This window comes from Hemiscyllium ocellatum, chromosome 45 (genome assembly GCF_020745735.1).
Source record: "Hemiscyllium ocellatum isolate sHemOce1 chromosome 45, sHemOce1.pat.X.cur, whole genome shotgun sequence".
In the NCBI taxonomy this organism is placed as follows: Eukaryota; Metazoa; Chordata; class Chondrichthyes; order Orectolobiformes; family Hemiscylliidae; genus Hemiscyllium; species Hemiscyllium ocellatum.
In genome coordinates, this window is record NC_083445.1 from 9,027,300 (window position 1) to 9,044,973 (window position 17,674).

General features: G+C 44.4%; 1 protein-coding gene and 1 pseudogene across 2 annotated transcripts in view; one reads left to right on the forward strand and one right to left on the reverse strand.

The window, feature by feature from the left end:
- LOC132835806 (uncharacterized) overlaps positions 1-17,674 on the forward strand; it is an 89,010-nt gene that overhangs the window by 60,280 nt on the left and 11,056 nt on the right. The window contains exons 17-21 of one of the 2 annotated variants that reach the window (XM_060854888.1): positions 1,457-1,682; positions 3,623-3,770; positions 6,757-6,926; positions 7,876-8,056; positions 17,288-17,396. In XM_060854888.1, the coding sequence (XP_060710871.1) occupies positions 1,457-1,682; positions 3,623-3,770; positions 6,757-6,926; positions 7,876-8,056; positions 17,288-17,396 (834 nt within the window). The remainder of the gene's footprint in view (positions 1-1,456; positions 1,683-3,622; positions 3,771-6,756; positions 6,927-7,875; positions 8,057-17,287; positions 17,397-17,674) is intronic. The other variant, XM_060854889.1, reaches the window with a different exon arrangement.
- LOC132836077 (5S ribosomal RNA) lies at positions 16,691-16,799 on the reverse strand (annotated as a pseudogene).

Sequence of the window (17,674 nt, forward strand, 5' to 3'; positions counted from 1 at the left end):
GAGTTTCACCGGACCTGAGGGGAGGAATGAGATTTAAAAGACAAGACCTACATGGTGACCTCAGCTGGTGCAGGAATCGAACCCACGCCGTCAGCATCTGTCTGCATTGCAAACCAGCTGTCTGGTTCTCCCCACTGATGCTGCCAGACCTGCTGAGTTTCACCAGCAATTTCTGTTTTTGGTTCAGCAAACTGAACTCCTGTCAAAAGCGATTGCCAGTGCCTCTGCAGTTTCCAATCTCATGCATCTCATCCAGCCCCAGTGCCTTGTCACCTTTAAGTATCGGAGCTTTATCTCCTTCTTAAGTCTTTTAGTGCAGAGTTTTCTTCCTTTGTCACCGAGGACTTGGCAGCATCTGCCTTATTCATTTCACAAGAGTGAGGCAAGTGGAAGAAATAACAGACCTTGTATTTGTGTAGCATCCTTTCTCAATGCCATGATGTTCGAAATCATCTTGCAGGAATCACTTTGTAGTCTGGTGTTGGTTAAGTGATAAACACTGACTGACACTGGATAGAACTCATCTGCCCTTCTTTGAATTATGCCACAGGACCCTTACATAGACTTAAGAGGCAACAGGTCTTCATTCTGAAGACAGTACAGTGCACCCTCAGAAACATGACTGATCTAAAATTTCTAAACAAATTTATAGAAGATATCCCAAGCATAACTGAAGATTTTCCAAGCATTTTTGAGAGGAGACATTTATATAGTGGTAATGTGAGTTGTAATCTAGAGAACCAGGTTAATGTTCTGGGGGGTAGGGATTTAAATCCCCTGGTGAAATTTGATGGTGCAATTTGAATTCAGTAAAAATTGGGAACTATGAAAGTGAGCTTAATGACAACTGTACCAACTGCTACTAAAAGTAAATTTTATCTGGTTCACTCATGACTTGTAGAGAAGAAAATTTGTCATCCTTACCTGGGCTGGCTTACGTGTAACTTCAGACCACATTAATGTGGTTAGCTTTCAACTGTCCTCTGCAATGGCCCAAGTCACTCAATTCCAGGGCAATTAGGAATCCTACAATCCCTACAGTGTGGAAGCAGTCCATTAAGCCCATTCAGACCCTCCAAAGACCATCCCACCCAGACATAACCCCCTACCCTATCCCTGTAACCCTAGTCCACTTAGTCTGCACATCCCTGGACACTATGGACTGTTTAGCATGGCCAATCCATTTAACCTGCACATCTTTGGGAGTTGGGAGGAAACCGGAGCACCCAGGGGAAACCCCTGCAAACACAGGGAGAACATGCAAACTCCAATAGTAACCCAAGGGTGGAATCAAACCCAAGTCCTTGGTGCTGTGAGGCAGCAGTGTTAACCACTGTGCCACCAAATGATTGATAAATGCTGAACCAACCAATGATGCACAGATCCTGTGAATAAAAGAGAAGCCACAGTATTGTTTATTTTTCTAACACTTTATTATCAACTCTTCTCCTAACAGGATGGACCTCTGGCAAAAGAAAGATGAGGAAATTATCCATCAGACGCTTCAGTCAACGTCTAAATTTATTGATTGTGGAAACTACATCTTTCAGGTCCCAGGTTTAGAAGTGTTTGGTTTGAAAAGTGCTCTATGCCCATTAAATCCAAACAAATTTGAGACTGTGCTCGGGCTGATTACTTTGATGGGAAATAAGGACATCCCGCATCAGTATCAAAGCTTCAAGGTACAAGTTATTCCATCAGAAGGAGAAACCTCTCCTTATCGTACTCCTAAATGATTGGCTTCTTTTCCTGACACTGTGAATCCATGTTTCAGATTCCTTAACCAACAGAAACATCCTGTTAGCTATAAAACCTCTTCAGAATCATATATGTTTCCTTTTCCCAAACTCCAGAGAATATACACTCAAATTGATGAGTTAAATATTAGTGCATTGGGCCTTGAACCCAAAGGTCTATGTGCTTTCAAATCGACTAAGCTGACTTCCTTAAACCTTCAAATGAAGTAATCCCAGAGAATCTCACACTTCACTTCCAATTATCTGAAGAATCAGAACAATACATCTTTTCTTGCGCCGTGGCTAGGTGGCTTCTGCAATCACAGTTACATGAGCTGCAGTAGTTTTTTTTTCCCCAGATTTGTGTCTCCTTTAATCAACTTGGGTTTTATTCAGTTTATTCACCTCATCTGGTTGACCACATGGTTTTGGGGTTGGATCTGACATCTATATATTGCTGTTCACTTGGCATTGCAATTTTGTGGACTCATTGGATTGTCAAATCGTAGAATCCCTACAACAAGGACATTCAGCCCATTGATACACACCACCCCTCTGAAGATCTTCCCACCCAGACCCACCCACCCCCCACCCTGTTGCTGCAACCCTGCACTACCCATGGCTAATCCACCGAGCCTGTACATTCCTGGACACTATGGGCAATTTACCATGGCCAGTCCACCTAACTTGTATGGACCTGAGTATTTTTCTTCTGTTCTACCACTGAACGTATAAACTAACCCATCTTGCTGACCTCGTTTAAGATGCTCCCTAAATATATCAACCATACTTTTGGTCGTCTATCTTAATATCTTATCTTCATATCTCCTTATGTGTCTCCATGTGAAATATAGTTTGATAACAGTCCCATGAAGTGCCTTTGGCCATTTTCTCATGTTGAAGGTACTACATAAATGCAAGCTTTGTTGATGTTGATAGCGCATTGACAGAGTTTGCTGATGAACTAAAGCAAACCTCCTCTGGGCAACTTGATGTGGTATCGTTGCTCTTAACTTTAGCTGTGAATAACTTGAATTTTTCAATGGCATCTGATCATCCAAAACGTCCTTCTGCGCTTTACTGATACAAATACAGGAAATACTGAGGAAACTCAGTAGGTCTGGCAGCACCTGCGGCAAGAGAAACAGAGTTAACATTTCAAATTCAAAATGTTTCTTCTTCTGAACTGAAGAAGGTTAGAAAATGGTGGTTTTCAGAGGAGGCGTGAGGAGAACAGGTGGTGTGGAGGTCCAGTGCAAAAGACAAAGTTTAAAATAAAACAAATAACTGCGGATGCTGGAAGACTGAAACAAAAACAGAAATTGCTGGAGGAACTCAGCAGGTCTGGAAGCAACTGACAAAGTTCTGAAGAAGAGTGAGGGGTACAAATGGTGTGGAGGCCCAGTGCAAAAGGCAAAATCTAACATAAAATTAATAACTGCTAGATGCTAGAATTCTGAAGCAAAAAAAAAATTGCAATCTGGAGGCAACTGAAGAAGTCTGATGAAGGGTCACTGGACTCGAAGTGTTTTTCTCTCTCCACAGATGTTGCCAGACCTGCCGAGTTTCTCCAGCAATTTCTGCTTTTTGTTTCAAAAGTCAAAGCCATTGTTAGTTGCAGTGAAACAGAAATAGAGATGTAAAATGGATGCCAATTACAATATGAAAGGGAGAAAATGGATTCCCTCTGCAGAGAGCGAAAACAAAAGACCTAGAAAAGAGAGAAGGCCATTATGGAGTGTGGAATGTAAGAAAAATGGGGGACTTACATCATGAGGTTAGGCTCTCATGTTATGGAATTCAAACTTTTGTTTCATATTTCCCGCGTTGTCGTATTTTGCTATAATTTGTCCTTTACTGGAGCTTCCTTATGTCCAATCTCCCAGGTAGCAGCCAGCCTAGGGGTGAACTCTTCAGCGACCTGGTTTGGGTCATTAAGTCCATTCCTTGACATTTTGGAACTGACTGAATTCTACTACTTGAAAGGTCCTACAGGCTGTGACAGAGAAGCACTTCAGGCGTATGCTAAAATAGGTAAGGAACTTACACTGACAGATGAAAACTTGATGGCCATCTGATGATTTAGCAGATGAATGGCCATTTATGTGTTAGACCATGATGGTCATACATCATCTGTGCTGTAGCATTGATAATAGTGTCCTTAAGTATCCATGGGCATGGACCAACTGAGGTTACCATGAAGGTCCTACTTTCTGGATCTCACCTCTCACCTGAGATATGGTGGCTTTCACTAACAGTCATCTCTCTGTAATGAGAGGACAGTTCCATGGTCCTTTGGGACTATAGTGACTTGAATTATATAACAGGCACCTCGTTAAAGGGCAGGTTACAACTCAAAGTCCTTTAAGGATTGGATACTGTGATGGGAGACACAATTCAAGAAGAGTTGAATGGCCTTCCTTATCCATGTAAATCTCATGATGCAGGATCAGTTCACTCAGTTAGCCTGGCTGCCAGTTTGCATTGCAGAGTGACACCAATGGTGTGGGTTCAATTCCCGCATCAGCCAAGGTTACCATGAAAAAGTTTCTTTCTCAACCTCTCCCTTCACCACAGGTCTGGTGATCCTTATGTTAAACCACCACCAATCACTTCTCTCTAATAAAAGAGCACACTATGGTCTGGTAGGACAATGGTGATTTTACCTTACACCCCTCGATGCTGAAATAAAGAGAAATGATTATAGACAATGTAACTGTACCAGGATTTCAATTAAATTTCTCTCAACCATTTTATCAAAGTTAATTCTGTGTAACAGCCCCCGCTTCCTCACTTAAAATAGAAGGGAGTAAAATTTTGTAAGCTTGCCTTACAATGAGATCATTAACAGCAGCTGTTATCCTCTAATCACACTTTACAAAGACTGTATACCCAGGATGCATTTCCCATTCATCACTTTATTTCTGTCTTATCACATTTCAACTGACACTCTTAAGGCTTCTGAAAGAATGAAGAAGTAAATAGAAATCACTAGTCACCCGTAAACGTTACCAGAGTCAGAACTGACCAATGCCCTAGGGTGGTGTGTTACAATACACGAAGAGTCCAAAAAATGTGGCAACATGCATTTTTAACTGCATTTGTAGTCTGGAGCTTTGGAAAGTATTGGTAGAGGTTCCAACATTAGTGCCATCTCAAGACTGAGATGAGGATGAATTTCTTCTCTCAGAGGGTTGTGAGTCTTTGGAACTCCTTGTCTCAGAGAGCTGTAGGGGTCGGAGGCCTTGTGCATGTTTGAGGCTGACATAGATAGATTCTTAAAAACAAAAAAACTGCAGATGCTGAAATCTGAGGTAGACAAGCAGGAAGCTGGAAGAACAAGCAGGCCAGGCAGCATCAGGAGGTGGAGAAGTCGATGTTTCTTCAGGTCCTGAAGAAGGATTACACCCGAACTATAGATAGATTCTTAGTCAATCACTGGCTATGGGGAAAGGTCAGGAAAGTGGATGTAAGGAATGTAGGATTAGCCGTGATCCTATTGAACAGCGAAGGAGGCTCGAGGGGCTCAAAGGCCCACTCCTGTTCCTATTCCTTATGGTCTGAAGGCTGGCCTAAAATCTCTCTTGCTCTCAATATCTGTCACTGGTGTGTGCTGGGCGGATTTACAAGTTAACACTTCAGCCTGGTTACCAAGTTATGAACACCTTACTTAGAGTCATGGAGACGTACAGCATGGAAACAGACCCTTCAGTCCAACCCATCCATGCCGACCAGATATCCCAACCCAATCTAGTCCCACCTGCCAGCACCTGGCCCATATCCCTCCAAACCCTTCCTACTCATATACCCATCCAAATGCTTCTTAAATGTTGCAATTGTACCAGCCTCCATCACTTCCTCTGGCAGCTCATTCCATACACGTCCCACCCTCTGTGTGAAAAAGTTGCCCCTTAGGTCTCTTTTATACCTTTCCCCTCTCACCCTAAACCTATGCCCTCTATTTCTGGACTCCCCCACCACAGGGAGAAGACTTTATCTATTTATCCTATCCAGGCTCCTTATAATTTTGTAAACCAAATTGTGGAGTGGACCTTGAACCTGAACATATTGGCCTAGAAACAGGAAGGGTACCCACATGACCTTAATAAACAATATCTACTTCAATACAATTAGGATTGATGGCATTCACCTTCATTTTATTAGCTGCCCAATTATGCAGAGCTTTCTCCTTATAAAACAGTATTTTATGACATATTTCCAACAATGCCATGGAAAATTGGTTTAGAAATACTAGTCATATGATACAATGACAATCACCAGCTCTGACGATCATTAGTGAATCCCTCTATGAATTTCAATAATAGAAAGCGTAAACTGAAAATGGGTTCCACAACATGTTCATTTTTCAATTTCATAAAAGTCACACACTGGCAGCAAAGTTAAAAATCACACAACACCAGGTGATAGTCCAACAGGTTTAATTGGAAACACTAGCTTTCGGAGCGTCGCTATTGCAAGACAGAATTTATAGCAAAAATTTACAATGTCATGTAACTGAAATTATGTATTGAAAGATACCTTGATAGTTTGTTAAGTCTCTCATCTGTTCGAATGACCGTGGTGGATTCAGTTCTTTCATATGTAAATCATAACCTGGTGTTGTGTGATTTTTAGGTAAGGAAGGGCTTATGCTCGAAACGTTGAATTCTCTATTCCTGAGATGCTGCCTGGCCTGCTGTGCTTTGACCAGCAACACATTTGCAGTTGTGTGATTTTTAACTTTGTATACCCCAGTCATCTCCAAATCATGACTGGCAGCAAAGAAAGATGTTCAGCCAAGCCCTGATTTAAATTTTTAATGGGTTTTATTTCTCACTGGGTATCCCAGATCTCGCTGCAGCTGAAACTTTTCCCAATGAATTCTCTGTGAATTTCTATTAATCTTCCACGGAAGCTATGGAGGATATCCCCCACTGTGGGAAGTCCAGGATGTGGTGATCACCATCACTAGTGTTCGGAGATTCCTCGGATTTGGCTTGACGTCACCATTTGTTCCCAGTGCAGAGTCACCTGGAGGAATTGCAGCAGCAGTTGAAGGGAGCACTGACGTTTACAATGTGGCTTTCAGAGAGTCAGAGCTGGAGTGCTTCGGACATCCTGACCTACCCATCAGCATTCATAGAAGCTTTTGTGGGAAGTGCCGAGAATGGGCGCCCAACATACTTGAAGGTAAACGGGTAAAAACGGGCCGAGTAACACAGGTTTCTTCCAGAAGACAAGAGGAAGGAGTTAAATTGGCGGTTGCTTTTACAACAAGTGCTACATTTCAAATATGTGTAGTTCTGGTTCCCACGCAATAGGAAGAATGTGATTGCTAGGGAGGGTGTGCAGAGGAGATTCACCAGCCGTTTGTCTGGGTTGGAGCAGTTTAGCGATGAAGAGAGGCTAGATAGGCTCCCCCTGTATTCTTTAAAGCAGTGAAGGCTGAAAGGGGACCTGCTTAAAGTGTATAAAATGATGAGGAGCATGGACAGGGTGCATAGGAACCAACTGTCCCCCTTACTCAGTAACAAGGAGGCATAATTTTAGGATGAAAAGCAGGAGGTTACAAGGGGATTTGAGGAAATTTCCTTTGAGGAAGCTGCCTGGGAGGGTCATTGAGGCAGGAAACCTCACAACCTTTTGAAAAATATTTGGATGAGCGCTTAAAATGCCCTAACATTCAAGGCTGTGGGGCAAGTGCTGGAAAGGGGAACAAGTGTAGACTTAGCATTGAGCCTGCATGGCCAAATTCTATGGGCCGAAGGGCCTCATTAATACTATATGATTCAATGAGATATATTTAATTGCCTGCAAAATGTTCTGAGATCACCTAAAGTCGTGAATGGTGCTATAGGAATGAAAATATTTTACATTTAAGTACCTTTGTGTGTTCCACCTCATCTTTGGTGCAGAGATCAGAACGGCCTGCCCATTTCTCCGTCTGTTAGTTTTAACGAGAATTTGTGGGGGTGACTGATTTTTGCTCCTGAACTCTTGAGATGCATCTCCTCATGTCTGTGCTGGGAATGCTCATCGGTGAGGTGGGTCAAAAGGAAAAAATGAGGTGAGTCTCACTCGAGGCAAGTGAGGCGTTGCCTTGTATGGTATTGTCATTCCTTTTTGTTTCCTTTTGAAGGTGCTTCTGTCCACTGCTGGCTTATCGTGGTGTTACCTCCCCATCGTGAAATATTTTGTGCTGTACTATTTTGAGGATCGAGAGGAAAGCTGGAGGTCTTATCCCCAGCACGAGCCTGTGGCCATTTACCAAAACGTTTTCCTTTCCAGGGATGCTGCAGCATTTCACTGCCAGAGAGTCGGTGAGTCACTGGGAAAAGCCACTAACCTGTCTCTCACTAAGGCTGAGAAAAGCAGAGAATTAAGTAAGTGTGAACTCTAGGTTGGGTTGACAGCGCACTTTGCTTTGCGTCACAAGATCCTGAGTTCAAGCCCCGTTCCGGGGCTTAGAGTCATAGAGATGTACAGCATGGAAACAGACCCTTCAGTCCAACCCATCCATGCCGACCAGATATCCCAACCCAATCTAGTCCCACCTGCCAGCACCCAGCCCATATCCCTCCAAACCCTTCCTATTCATATACCCATCCAAATGCCTTTTAAATGTTGCAATTGTACCAGCCTCCACCACTTCCTCTGGCAGCTCATTCCATACACGCACCACCCTCTGTGTGAAAAAGTTGCCCCTTAGGTTTCTTTTATATCTTTCCCCTCTCACCCTAAATCTATGCCCTCTAGTTCTGGACTCCCTGACCCCAGTGAAAAGACTTTGCCTATTTACCCTATCCATGCCCCTCATAATTTTGTAAACCTCTATAAGGTCACCCCTCAGCCTCCGATGCTCCAGGGAAAACAGCCCCAGCCTGTTCAGCCTCTCCCTATAGCTCAAATTCTGCAACATTTATTGAACAAAGAAATCCAATCTGATACTTCCCGGCAGTGCTGGTGTGCTGCACTTGTGGAGGTGCTGTCCTGGGATGAAATGTTAAACTGAGGTCTCACGCAGGAGGTCTTGAGGCAAAGGGAATGACGTCCATACCTCAGAGTTCGGAAGGTCTGATTTTGGGGTGTTGCTCTTATTGGACACAGAAAGAATATTCATAACATGACCAAACGTATTGACATTCAACTTGCAAATCTTTCCAACACACACCAGCAGCAGGTGGTAAGAGTGAGAGAATCTCATAGGAGAAAGTTAGGACTGCAAATGCTGGAGATCAGAGTCGAGAGTGTGGTGCTGGAAAAGCACAGCAGGTCAGGCAGCATCCGAGGAGCAGGAGAATCGACGTTTCGGGCGTAAGCCTTTCATCATTATTCCTGATGAGGGACTTAGGCCCGAAACATCGATTCTTCTGCCCCTTGGATGCTGCCTGACCTGCTGTGCATTTTCAGCACCACATTCTGTGAGAATCCCATGGTCACCCACACTTTTGGCGTGGAGTTGAAGCTTCAGACTGTGTTCCAGGAGAAACCAACCATGGAAACAGAATTAAGCATTAGCTTTGTCTGTCTCAAGTGTGTCTCCACATGGGAAAAATCTTCTAAACCTAAGTCATCTCCTTGTTAAAGATCTCAAGGCTCACTCATGTCCTTTAGGGATGGAAATCTGCCATCCCTACCCAAATCTGGCCTACAGGTGACTCCACAGCTACAGCAAATGTGGTGGCTCTAAACTACCCTTTGTAAGGAAGTGATGGCTTAGTGGTATTATTGTTAGGTTATTCATCCAGAAACGCAGCTAATGTTCTCGGGACCTGGGTTCAAATCCCACCATAGCAGATGGTGGAATTTGAATTCAAAAGAAGAAAATCTGAAATTAAGAATCTGCAGATGACCATGAAACCATTGCCAGTTGTCAGTAAGACCCATGTGGTTCACTTAAAACCGCCATCCTTACCTGGTCTAGCCCACATGTGTCTCCAGACTCACAGCAACGTGGTTGAGTCTCAGCTGCCCTCTGAAATGGCCGGTAAGCCACTTGGTTCAAGGGCAGGTGGGGATGGGCAATGGTAGAGGGATTGAGTTTCGGAACCATGAGATCATGCTGCAGCTGTACAAATCTCTGGTGTAGCCGCATTTGGAGTATTGCGTACAGTTCTGGTCACTGCATTGTAGGAAGCTTTGGAAATAGGTCAGAGGATATTTACTAGGATGTTGCCTGGTATGGAGAGAAGATCTTATAAGGAAAGGTTGAGGGACTTTCTGCTGTTTTTGTTAGAGAGAAGAAGGTTGAGAGATGACTTAATTGAGATGTATAAGATAATCAGAGAGTTACATAGATTGGACAGTGAGAGTCTATTTCCTTGAATGGCATTGGCTACCACGAGGGGACATAGCTTTAAATTGAGGGGTGATAGATATAGGAGAGATATCAGAGGTAGTTTCTTTACTCAAAGAGTAGTAGGGATGTGAAACGCACTGCCTGCAACAGTAATAGACTCGCCAATTTTAAGGTCATTGGATAGGCACATGGATGAGAATGGAATAGTGTCGGTTAGACGGGCTTCAGATTGGTTCCACAGGTCGGTGCAACATCGAGGGCCGAAGGGCCTGTACTGCGCTGTAATGTTCTATGTTCTGACTGGCCAGAGATGTCCATGTCCTGTGAGTGACTAAAAACAAAATGGTTGAGCCAGCCACTCAGTTCAAGGGCAATTAGGGATGGGCAACATTTTGGTGGCCTTGCCAGTGACACCTAGATCCCATAAAAGGTGAAACAAAGGAAAACATCTATTCTGTCTGCAGCATTAAAGTTCTAGTTTCAAACAAATTAAAGGTAAATTTGTCCAGAACTGGAAGATAAAAGTGAAGGAGCTTTGTGGTATCTCCAGAGTCACTGACATGCCACCTTGGTACAGACACAACTTTGCTCATCGATGGATTTACATATAGGTACTATTATTATATATAGATATAAGTTCTGCAATTTCAGATATACACATGATATGTGCAGCACAGAAACAAGCTATATGGCTCAACTATTCTCTATCTGTGTGACTGTCCCACACAAGCCTCCTCCCTTCCATTCCTCACCCTACCTGAAGGACACTTTATTATTTTCCCTATATTCTCCTTACTTGTGTCTATGCTGTTCACTTCATCCCGTGCCTGCAGCAGGGAGTTCTACATTCTAACCAGTCCCTGGATAAAGAACCTTTTGATTGGAGGTGGGAGGCCGCAGGAAAGGTTCATGAGAGCTGTTCCAGGGACGGGGAACTTCAGTTGAGAAGGTGTATCGGAGGAGTTAGGTCGGCTTTTCCTGGGAGAGGTGAAGGCTGAGAGAAGTTTTTTTAGAGCTATTCAAAAAGGGGTCTGGGCAGACTAGATAGGAAAACAACTGCTCCCAGCTGCAGGAGGATTGAGAATAAGCAGACACCAATTTCAGGTCATTATCAAAAGAAGCAATGGCGATATCTTAGATGGCTTAATGACCATCTTAGATTTAGATCATAAAATCCCTGCAGTGTGGAAACATTTGGCCCAACAAATCCACACTGACCCTCTGAAGAGGGTCTCCATTCCCCTACCCTATTACTCTACATTTTCCCTAACTAATGTACCTGCCTACACATCCCGAAACAATTTAGCCTAGCCAATTCACCTAGCCTGCACATCTTTGGACTGTGGGGGGAAAACTGGAGCACCTGGAGGAAACCCACGCAGACCCAGGGAGAATGTGCAAACTCCACACAGTCAGTTGCCCAAGGCTGCATTCGAACCTGGGTCCCTGGCGCTCTGAGGCAGCAGTGCTAACCACTGAGCCATCATGCTGCCATTTAAGGCAGCCATTTAAACTGTTTGGTGGGAGACCTTTTTTCTGTACCATTCCGTCTGCCTAATCTCTGTCTCATCCCCATCCTGTCGCAGATAAAGCAAATAGCCCAGTGAAGATAAGGTGGACAGTGAGGGTTGTGGAGATATTGCTGTATTTCCATTAAAGTTGCTTCAGATGGAAAGCAACTCTCCTGTCACCCCGTGACCTAGCTCGTGACATCACAAAGCTGTGTTTGCACAGCCCTCCCTTTCAATAACCTCAAACTTAAACAAGATGCAATTCAACTGAACTGCAATGTACACTAAAGCTAGGTATAAAAACTTTCCTACTCCACTAAACGTATAGAATAATGTAGCTTGCCTTTTTGCACAGAGGTGATTTTTCATTTTGGGGAAAAAAAAGAGACATCTGAGTATTTAGTGATAGTGTTTGGGTCAATAACGGTGATAATCAAGTCAATTGATGGAGAATGCTTCAAAAAGCAGTGATCCTTTTCCACTGGCCCTGGTTGTTCTGGATCTTGCCCCATGGGTAAAGAAGGAGACTGTCGAATGGATGATGTCTCGTATCGAGGGGCTAAAATCGACAGGTGGGGCCGAGCTGAAGGTCAAAATGGTCGATCAGTCGGATAGCAAAGGTGTGGTCTTGCTGATTGGAGCCACCTTGGACAGGCTGCTGCGCGGAGCGGAGGAGGCAGGGTTGATGAAGGTCTATGGTGACGGGAACTTCAAGCCGTTCAAGTACAGCGACAGGCAGAACTTCCGGGAACCAGAGGCCCAGCTGCTCACCACGGCGGAGATGCTGTACATCATCAAGTTCATGCTGGACAACCTGCGGGCAACCAACGAGCAGTACGTACCTGGCCAGCCCAACACCAAACTCTCCCCCGGTAAACCCATCATCCCGGAGCTGTGGGGTGCCAAAATTCTCACCAAAATGTACCCAATGCACAATCGAGAAGAACTGGAGAACCTGAAAGAACAGTGGAAGAAGCACTCTTACCTCATCAGTCAGCCGGTTCAAGCTCTGAGAAACTACTTTGGTGAATCGGTCGCCTTGTACTTTGGTTTCCTTGGCTACTTCACGTGGGGCCTCGCGTTTCGGACTCTTTTGGAGCTCTTCTTCTACGTGACCAACCTGAAGGATTCTGGCGGGTGTGTTATCTGCGCCCTCTACAACATCATTTGGTCCACCGTGTTCCTCGAGGGATGGAAACGTCGCAGTGCAGAGCTGACGTTTAAGTGGGGGACCCTCCGGCAGATGGAAGGCTTCGAGCAGGTCAGGGCTGGCTTCGAGGAGAAGCTAGGCCTGCACAAGGCCACTGTCGTCAAGGATACTTCGGTACTCAGTCAGCAACGCAACATGAACATATTGATCAAGTCGATGCCATTCTTAATTGGCTGCTTGACCATCACTTCCTTACTCATAACGACATACCTAGACATGGACCGAAAGGCTCAAGAACATGACCTGAAGGAGCAATCAGTCCAGAGCTTGCTGTTGAGCTATGTCCCTATACTTGCATACAGTGCCATTGTGGAGGCGTTAAACAAGGTGTACCTTATTTTAGCCAAAGCCTTGACAGAAAGGGAGAACCATCGCTTAGCTTCCACCCATGAAAGCTACTTGTTGGCCAAGGTCCTTATCTTCTACCTAATCAACAACTTTGCCATTCACTATTACTTCGCCTTCTACCTGAGAGATATGAAGCGATTAGCAGACACCCTTTCTGCTCAGCTACTGGTTCACCAGTTCATGGGGCAGTTTTTCGACACCATCATCCCATACTGGTTGACCCAGCTCAAGTTAATAAAAGTGGACAAAATGCTTTCATCTGCGGCCAACGTTGGACTCCAGTTGATTGAAAAGGAAGCCAACCTCAGGGATTCATCGGATGGCCTGCTGGAGGAATACCTGGAGCTCTTCATAAAGTTTGGCTACGTCACCCTCTTTTCCAGTGCCTATCCGCTGGCTGGCTCCTTCAGTTTCCTGAACAATGTCTTGGGAATCAAGTTGGAAAGCATGAAGTTTAGCAAGGTTTTACAGAGGCAGTTCCCAGTCCCGTCTGCTAATATAGGGGCCTGGCAGATGGCATTTGAGTATCTCACCACACTGGCGATCATAACCAACTGCGGGCTCATAAGCCTGTCACCAGAATTCAGGCAATTATTTTCTGACCTCCCCGACCTCCACTATTTCTTACTCGCTGTGGCAATAGAGCACGGCTTCTTGGGTATGCAGAAGTTTGTTCGCCTAGCCATCCCTGAGGTACCGAGTGATATCGCCATCAAGTTGGAGAGAATTGAGCAAGAATGCAGGAGGGCCATCTTCTATAACGAATCCTGTCGATAAGGTTTTTGAAGATGCACAAACAAAGACACTCTACCAATGTTAATACTGCCACCTCAAGCTAGTTTTCCTAACTCCTTTTGAATGATGAACGATTTTCACAGCTTTAAAATGTGCAATTCCTTTACCTGAATGTCCAACTGCTGTTCAACAGATTACTAAGCGATCCAACTTATCTAGTAAAGTGAGAGAAAAGGGCTGTGCGTCTCGTCTCTATTTTCTCTCTCCCTCCTGCAAGTGCCAAATTAACTCTCTCAAAAACAAAAACAGAAGTTGCTGGAAAAGCTCAGCAGATCTGGCAGCATCTGTGAAGAGAAGTCAGAGTTAATGTTTCAGGTCCGGTGACCCTTCCTCAGGACAGCCTACGCAGGGCTCTTTCAGTTTTTAACTTTCTCAAAGATTTAGCGATGCTGGATCTTCCTCCAGTTTTACACTCCAGGTTTCCACTGGTCAGTTGAGCATGGAAAACACTTGGCTCTATTGCCAAGTCTAATCCTGTCACTTGCATAGCTAGTCTTTTCCACCAAGTTTTATCCAGTAGCAATCAAGGGAACTCTAATGGAGTTATCCTTCCCCTTAGGTGCCCTGAAATGCCAATCCTAGTTGCATTTCCTCCTTGTTAATACAGGAGATACAGATCAAGACATAAGTTTTTCCTTTGTGGAGAGCAGTTATTGATTTCCACAGTGCCAAGTGTGCTCAAAGACAAGTAACCTCAATCATGTCTCTTAACCATAACGGCAACACTGTTAAAAGTTTGTTAGTGTGATTAACCTGACATTAACACTCCAACTGACACGCAACTCAGACTAACAATCAAAGCTTCTAAGACTTTTGATGCTGACTCTGTTCCAACTTTTCCAACTTCCTTGTGCACGGATGTCATGTGAAGAAAGTCTGGAGTACAGAACGATATGCAAACCCTAACTATCAGGATTAAAACAATTAACAAATGGCAACATTGCATAGGTGAGGCACATCTTCCCTTCCATAGGTAAATCTAGAGCAATAGAGTAGGGGAATGGGTCTGGGTTTCATAGAGTCATAGAGATGTACAACACAGAAACAGACCCTTCGGTCCAACCCGTACATGCTGACCAGATATCCCAACCCAATCTAGTCCCACCTGCTGGCACTCGGCCCATATCCCTCCAAACCCTTCCTATTCATATACCCATCCAAATGCCTTTTAAATGTTGTAGTTGTATCAGCCTCCAAAACACCCTCTGGCAGCTTATTCCATACACGTACCACCCTCTGCATGAAATAGTTGCCCCTTTGGTCTCTTTTATATCTTTCCCCCTCTCACCCTAAACCTATGCCCTCTAGTTCTGGACTCCCCAACCCCTCTATAAGGTCACCCCTCAGCCTCTGATGATCCAGGGAAAACAGCCTGCTCAACCTCTCCCTGTAGCTCAGATCCTCCAACCCTGGCAACATCCTTGTAAATCTTTTCTGAACCCTTTCAAGTTTCACAACATCTTTCCGATAGGAAGGAGACCAGAATTTCATGCAATATTCCAACAGTGGCCTAATCAATGTCCAGTACAGCCGCAACATGACCTCCCAACTCCTGTACTCAATACTCTGACCAATAAAGGGAAGCATACCAAACGCCTTCTTTGCTATCCTACCTACCTGCGACTCCACTTTCAAGGAGACATGAACTTGCATTCCAATGTCTCTTTGTTCAGAAACACTCCCTAGGATCTTACCTTTAAGTGTATAAGTCCTGCTAAGATTTACTTTCCCAAAATGCAGCACCTCGCATTTATCTGAATTAAACTCCATCTGCCACTTCTCAGCCCATTGGCCCATCTGGTCCAGATCCTGTTGTAATCTGAGGTAACCCTCTTCGCTGTCCACTACACCTCCAATTTTGGTGTCATCTGCAAACTTACTAACTGTACCTCTTATGCTCGCATCCAAATCATTTATGCAAATGACAAAAATCCTTGTGGCACTACACTGGTCACAGGCCTCCAGTCTGAAAAACAACACTCCACCACCACCCTCTGTCTTCTATCTTTGAGCCAGTTCTGTATCCAAATGGCTAGTTCTCCCTGTATTCCATGAGATCTAACCTTGCTAATCAGTCTCCCATGTTGAACGCCTTACTGGCGTCCATATAGATCACATCTACTGCTCTGTCCTCATCAATCTTCTTTGGTTACTCTTCGGAGACTCAGTGTGGATTTGTTGGGCCAAATGTTCTGTTTCCACACTGTAGAGTTTCTACGATTTCTATGATATTGGAGGAAGTGGCAAACCTAACTTTACCCGTGATTATCCAACCACTTTTGTGTGACATGTCATGCTGAGTGAGAATAATATTTGGAAAATTATGAACTCACCCAAATGCTAGACTGAGTAGGAGTGTAATATAAAGAGGATATTTGAGGTCAGGCCACTGTGACCTATTTTATGAAGCAACTAGATCTTTGAATGGGAAGACAGTAGAGCTGCAGATAAATGGACTACAGTATTATCTTAGATTAGATTAGATTACTTACAGTGTGGAAACAGGCCCTTCGGCCCGACAAGTCCACACCGATCTGTCGAAGCGCAACCCACCCATACCCCTACCTTTACCCCTTCACCTAACACTACGGGCAATTTAGCCTGGCCAATTCACCTAACCTGCACATTTTTGGACTATGGGAGGAAGCCAGAGCACCCGGAGGAAACCCACGCTGACACGGGGAGAATGTGCAAACTCCACACAGTCAGTCGCATGAGTCGGGAATAGAACCCGGGTCTCTGGCGCTGTGAGGCAGCAGTGCTAACCACTGAGCCACTGTGCCACCCAAAAAACCTACTGCTCCTGGTATTCCCAGGTGGTCTCCCATCCACGTACTAACCAGGCCTGAGTCTGCTTAGCTTCCGAGATCAGACGTTGTCAGACTAGTATGGCCGTAGGCACTGGCCCATCTTCAGTTGAAATAAGGAGTGATTTTCCAAGCTGAAGGATACCAACACGTTAAAAGGCCCAGCTAGAAACAGAGAAGAATTGAAATATTTGACAAAGCAGTACCTTGAGGTCCATGGGTCAAGAGCCTTAGAATGAAATGAAGAGATCTTCCCATGAATCAGCATAGATACAATGGGCTGAATGACCTTAAAATATCTTTGGTAGATTTCATTTGCAGATAATTGAGTTCTTAAGGTCTTGATACAGTCCCAGGCCAGATTTTTTAATAACTGTTAAACTGTTGTTTGATGTTCATTGGACAGGATGGTAAGGCTAGAGACACTCTGAACTGGACAGGGTCTATTGTCTTAGTGGAATACTAACACATGACTATGGAGGTCACAGTGACCTCAGGCTCAGCTACGTATTCATGAAACCCCATCGAGACAAAATATTTTCTTCAATGAATTTACTAGCTCAGAATTTGCTATATCCTAGGCCCAGTTGGAGATCCTTTCAACACTACTAACCAGCAAGAAGTGATGGCAGGATTGGATCCTCAAATTCACATGAGTTTCGTGAAGGAAGATCTTCTAATGACCTATAGGTCTGTATCATCTCCCTTGTGCCTTTCCTGGTAAGAGGTAGGCAGCGGACAGTTGGTTCATTGGTTCAACCGGGCAGCTAAGTGTCGCCCTGTAGGAGCAAATTGCTGGAAACTGTACAGAAAACAAAACTGCTGGAAATGCCAGCAAGTCAGTCAGCATCCATGGAGCAAGCTAACGTTTGGAGTCTGGATGACTCTTCATCAGAGCTTTGGTTGCCTTTAGATTCTGGGAGGATGTGAGACAGTTGAATTCTGTCCAAGAGTGCGACGACCGAATT